The sequence below is a fragment of the Frankliniella occidentalis genome, unplaced genomic scaffold (genome assembly GCF_000697945.3).
Source record: "Frankliniella occidentalis isolate FOCC.00 unplaced genomic scaffold, Focc_3.1 Scaffold61, whole genome shotgun sequence".
NCBI classification, from domain to species: Eukaryota; Metazoa; Arthropoda; class Insecta; order Thysanoptera; family Thripidae; genus Frankliniella; species Frankliniella occidentalis.
The window spans coordinates 1,170,336-1,176,191 of record NW_026267191.1 but is presented as its reverse complement, the minus strand read 5'-3'; the positions used below and the strand labels follow the sequence as shown (position 1 = coordinate 1,176,191).

At 36.5% G+C, this 5,856-nt stretch overlaps 2 protein-coding genes across 3 annotated transcripts in view; one reads left to right on the top strand and one right to left on the bottom strand.

Moving 5' to 3' along the window:
* Positions 1-5,856, top strand: part of LOC113205301 (calcium-activated potassium channel slowpoke) — a gene marked incomplete at its 3' end in the record, with an annotated part of 72,767 nt that overhangs the window by 63,437 nt on the left and 3,474 nt on the right.
* LOC113205303 (cytoplasmic dynein 2 intermediate chain 2-like) overlaps positions 3,394-5,856 on the bottom strand; it is a 2,920-nt gene continuing 457 nt past the window's right edge. The window contains exons 2-11 of one of the 2 annotated variants that reach the window (XM_026420869.2): positions 5,726-5,856; positions 5,535-5,619; positions 5,228-5,443; positions 5,028-5,149; positions 4,812-4,924; positions 4,517-4,724; positions 4,277-4,431; positions 4,050-4,201; positions 3,747-3,952; positions 3,394-3,655 (exon numbers count right to left, since the gene is read on the bottom strand). In XM_026420869.2, the coding sequence (XP_026276654.2) occupies positions 3,565-3,655; positions 3,747-3,952; positions 4,050-4,201; positions 4,277-4,431; positions 4,517-4,724; positions 4,812-4,924; positions 5,028-5,149; positions 5,228-5,443; positions 5,535-5,619; positions 5,726-5,793 (1,416 nt within the window). In that variant the 5' untranslated portion in view covers positions 5,794-5,856 and the 3' untranslated portion in view covers positions 3,394-3,564. The remainder of the gene's footprint in view (positions 3,656-3,746; positions 3,953-4,049; positions 4,202-4,276; positions 4,432-4,516; positions 4,725-4,811; positions 4,925-5,027; positions 5,150-5,227; positions 5,444-5,534; positions 5,620-5,725) is intronic. The other variant, XM_052267934.1, reaches the window with a different exon arrangement.

The window sequence follows — 5,856 nt, the reverse complement described above, 5'->3', positions numbered from 1 at the left end:
CAAAGTTTCATTATCAAGGCAGATGCAATCTTATCACATCTAGACTAACAGGATGAATGATCTCTCAATGTTCAGAATACTTCAAACTGCATGGCCTTTAACATCATAATTTTCTCTATTTTCTCGATTATTTCTTCTTTTGTTTGTGGGACAGCGCCTACAAAAATTCCAAGCATTTACTTCTTTATTTTTGAATACGAGTTGTTTGGGAATATGTGCACCAGTTAGGGTTGTGGGAGAGGATCCATCTGGCCAGACCACGAACAGGAAAATCCCTACGATAAAATAAAAAAAGCATGTGTGATCAAGGTGAAGGGGGCATTGAACTGTCGACCTTTTCCTAGGGAGATTCCACGTGATCGGCCAGGGAGGACGCTACGACGGGCGTGAGACCCGTCAAAACTATCTCTAAAGCTAATGCAATGTTCTTCAATGGACAAGATATTTAAATAATTTCATAAAGTAGTTTGTGTTGTTTTTTGTGTAAATATGAACATGAGATCAATTTGTAATGGTGAAATCTCAGAGATTTGACTGTGCTTGAAAGTTGTACATATTTTTTTTACATGTTGGTTGTTTGGATTTTTTTCTATTTTTTTTTTTTTTTTGAGACCCAAATTAGAGAGGAATTGCCAGAATGAGCCATTCGCAGAACGAAAGCTTCAATAAATAAACGTCTGGCGTGCTCAAAGAAGAGCACACCTTATCGGTTTGGTAACGTTAGTACCTTAAAACATGGACATCAATCCAGCTTTTTACATAAAACAGTTACATTTGTATTGTAAGATAACATTTTTAAATGCACAACTGTAAATAATTCATCTCCCTCGAAATGTGATACCGACTACCGGAGGAGATTATTGCAAAGTAATGGTATGTAGACTAGAAACATTCCTCACAAAATTAAGTATAATTTTTTAAAACTAAAATTTTAATTCCTGGTTTTTTAAGAGTTTTGCTTTTGAGTATTTGAGGCATGCTTTCTGCAGCTCATGTGATTTGAACTAGAATTTTTATTTTAAAAAATGTCTACAAAATTTGGCAGACTAAAAAATGTTTAAAAAAATAAACAATGATATGGTATTGATGAGATTTGTAAACAAGCAACATGTGGGTACAACAAGAATCAGTATGTTTAATGTGGGAAATCATTTTGAAATTTTTGTAGAGATAAGTGCTGGTTTGGTGCCTGTGAGCTTTTATCTCTCCAAGTTTCTAGCTAAAGCAATAAGTTAATCTTTTTTCACATTGAACTTCTTCTCTTATTCAACATATTGTACCTCACAATTTTGTTCTGTGTGGATACTAGCAATAATTTCATGGCTTGGCACTTTTCCTTTAAGGAAATGAGTTTCACATCATAGCAGTCACATGGATTGATTTCAAAATGAAAACAACTGTCTCATAACTTGCTGAGCAAGAAGAATGGGCACAGAGTTTGTTGTTGTGCCTTGGTATACTCAGAGAAAAACAACTCAACTGGGTCACATTGTGACAAACAAAAACACTGTAGTAAGTATTGTAACAGGAAGTTTTTACAAGATAATACTAAAATCTGGATGCTTACTTGCTTCAAAAAAGACCGTGCTGTTTTTGCTTAGAATAGAACTGCTCAATTAGAAGCAAAAGAGGGAAAACCTCTTTTCTGGTCATAAGAATAACAGCTATCTATTCTGCAAAGCCTTAATAGACAATTATTGTCATTGCTGTGAAATTCTACTAATGTCGCAAGGATAGAATAATTCTCTTCTTCCAACAACTCTTTTCACATTCCCCGCAAAATAAAAATGAAGTGTTGTAAATTCGAAATTTTCAATCAATAAATTATGGCAATTTGTATACCCCGCTAAAAATATGTCAGACGATAGACCCAACAAACCAACCTTAAATAACTCCTGAAGAGGGACATTTTCAAAACATGCTTCTTTGCATCATCAAAGAATTTGTTATTCCTTGACTAAGGCAGTTCAAGTTTAACTTTTAATGTAGATTGTTTGTCAACCCGCAATGTGATACATTTTAGGTTCCCATATACGTAGTTAATTTGTTGTTTCCTCTCAAATGGCTGTTGTCAGTTTTTGTGAAAATTATATCTTTTTGCAGACATTTTTGTGTTCCTGATTGAGAGTGTGAATGTGTTATGAGTGTGAGTGAATGAGAGTAAATATGAGAATTGAATGATTGAATATTTACTGAATAGAATGCAAGGTGATATATAAGATACAGTGACTTTACCATTAAGCTCATGACACAGACAAAAAAACATAACCCTGCTGCTGCATTGCAGTGAGCAAACCATGGCTCAATTTCATTCTCCCTCTCCCCCCTTGCCCTTTTGACTGTGTGTGAGTGTAATGTTGAGTTCACAAGAACTGACTAACCCAAATTTTCCCTCATAAGTACAGCATACCAGGTTTCCTGTTACTGTTAGCAATCAACATGGTGATCAACTGTGGTCTCCAGAAAACTGCTAATAGCAAATAGCCTGAAATGCGCTGAATTCTTGAAAGTGTTCATTAAGTAAAAGTCCGCTATATGCTGATGAAAATTAGTACCATCAGTGAAAAGGCCTGTGTTCAACGAGCTTATTAACGTTTTGAATATTAAATGGTAGCATCTCGGCATTGCAAATAAAAACAATTTCATACACGTTTGTTACATAGGTTTTTTCACATTGTAACAATTGCATTTGTGAGCTATTTATTACCTAGAGGTTTGACAACATAATAATTGTATGCTCTAGAATCCATGACAATCTCTGATGAGTTGATGAAATATTTTGATGCTTGTCAATGCATAGTAGTTAAAATACAATGCACTCATGATTGTAACTGACATTTTGTACTCTGCCATTCCATATTTGACCTAACACAACTGTTGAATAATGTGTGAAAAAGATAACCGTCACCGGCCTTCCTGTTTTACCAGAAACCATGGCTCTAACTGGAGAGTGACTGCATTTCATCAATTTTATTTACTAACATAAACAAGGAATAGTTGCATCAAGGGATGAAGGTTAATCCTCTGGACATCTCCTGTGTAATAATACCTGCTACTTATAGAAACTAATACGCTTAGAGTTTTTACTTTGACGGTTTTAACTTTTGATGACATTCTCTTAATAGTATTTATCTTAGTCTATGGTAGACATAGTAGCTAGGGGAATTTAGATTCCTCTTTCTATCACTGCCAATGTAAGACAGACATTTTACATTTTACATGTTCTTTAACAATCTTTATCTTAACGGACAAAAGGATCATTGTTACAACTTTGTACTTTTATTATATTAAAAAAAAATAAGGCAGTGAAGTAGTAGATGGGAACAGTACAACCGAGACCTCCCTTGATGCAATCAGACCTTGATTATTGTGTTGAAATAAGATGTGTCAATGTAAATTTTTATGAGAAAATAAAAAGTGGTTTTTATTCACTGGCAAATAATTCCTACACAACCACGATATAGGACTCACTAGCAGAAAAGTGCACAGGGCTTTCAGTTGATACAGTTTTAAGGTCTGACCAACATAGAGAAATTATACTCACAGGTGCTCAGTGCTGTTGCCTCATGACTCACTGGGGTTGTTGAACTTGGAGTGAGGGATCTGCCAAACACACACCTTTCCCTCCACATCACCCAGAGCAAGAAGTTGAGCACTGTAATTGAAGCACACAATGTTCACAGCTCAAAGAGGTAAGAGAGAGCCTTTAATCAAAATCATTTTGAGATTGGGAGGGGCATCTTTACCTGGCAGTTTGAATACGAAGGGCAGACAATGGCAAATGTCTATCACCATTGTTGATATCAAGGGGCGGTAGACTTTTTGATGAATGGATATTGTAGAGATGAATGTGTCCTGATGAGTCCCAGATTACAGCAATGTCAGGATGACTCAAACTTATATCCAAGCCACACAATGGATGTGATAGATGAATTTTTCTGATAATGTTCATCTGCAAAACATAAAACATGAGGCAAAACTAGAGAAATAGAAAGTTATTTAGATAAGATTGGATAAGATTAGATTATGGATAGAGAGTAGGCCTTTACCTCTGTAAAGGAATACACATGCACCACAGAATCAGTGCCACAACTAACAAAAAGATTTTTGCTGCCCGGAACCCAACAGACTCCTGTGATAGTTCCTTTATGACCCTCTATTATATTTAGGATTGGATTAAAATACTCCAGCTCACTGTTAACTGACCGTTAAATGAATATTAGTATGCAGAACTTGGGTACACAAAGATCATAAGAAGGGCAAGAGATTTACACACTTTTCTTTCCAAGTAAGGGTCTTTTTGAGTCAGTCCTGCAAAGTGCCAATGAACCTCCTTCAACACCACAAAGAAACATTCTTGGTTCAGAAGGATTGAATGTGCAACAAAGAATGCCCAAGTTCAACTTATCCATTTCACCTTGGAGAAGAAAGCTGTGAATGTGTTAAAGTGTAAGAACATGAAATAAACATTTTTTAATAATAAAAAGTCAACATTTTTCAAGTTTGAATATGTTACCATTGCGTAGCTTTTAAAGTCCCGGTAGTAGACTTTACTGTCCAGATAACAATTGTACCATCCCGTGAAGCAGATGCCAAGACAGGCCTCATACTAGTCAGATCAAAGTTCTGAATCCATTGCATGTGAACAACAGCCTCACTATGTAGAGTCAAATTCCCAATAATTGTTGCATCATCCCGTTGTAGGTTCCATACAGTGACTTCTCCTGAAACATAATTTTGCCTTGAATGCTGCATGTATCATAAAAGTACTCTCATTCATTCTTCTCAAAGAAAGGCACTACTTTACGTACCACTAAATGCTCCACAAGCAAGGATAAAGGAATCACTTGGATGTGCACACAGACTAGTAACACAGGAGCTCACATCAAGTGACCGAAAAGTATTTTCTACCTTGGAATCTGGCCTAGGAAAGAAGTGGAGCAAAACCATAAGTAGTAATGTATCAACGTGAAAAAGCTTTAATAGACAAAAATAGAGTACATAAAAAGAAAACGTAATGTTCTCACCTGTTCATTTGATACAGACACACAGTTCCTGAGTGGTCACACCAACTTGCGTGCTCTTTGGCACATCTCGAAACAGCCAGTACGCCCCCAGTACAACTCCAGTCGATACCTGATGTGATAAACTTCAGATCATGGTGGATTTTAGAAATAACATAGTTCCTTTAAATATGTCCTACAGTTAAGGTTTTGAAAGTATTTACCTTAAACTGAGGATGATCTTTCTCTAAGCTTAAAGTATAAAGTAGCTTGACAAGGCTATTTTCTGAATTTTGAAGTTTATAATCATCAAAGACCCTACTCTTCTGATTTTTGTCTAGTTCTTCCAAAACTCGGGGTGTTATTCTATTCAACCAGGCAGCCAATTTTGATTCGTCAATGGCAGGTGGCTGATCTGTTTCAGTGGAATTAGTCTGAACCTAGAGAAGGTAAAAGTACAAACTTTATGCAAATAACCATAAGCAAATCACTAATAACATGGATAGTTTATAAGAAAAACACTGCCTTTACCTCAACAGAATTTGTAGTTGTACTCTGTACACCGGCATCAGCAAACTGTAAATCAGCAGTCTGTGAAGCATTTTCAACACAAGACCTGAAAAAGGATTCAAGATAAGGTTAATACTGTCGAACCCGTCGTCAAACGGGTGATCACGATATACATCAACATCTGCTAGCCGGCACTGCGCTGTCATCTTAACCTGTTGGACTGCCAGGACGAGGGGCAATCAACGCTGTCGACATCTTCTGACGCGAAAGGCTTCGACATGACGATTCGAGCCCTCGCTCACCAATGGCGGAGACGAATGGAAAGTTCAAACACGACAACGGC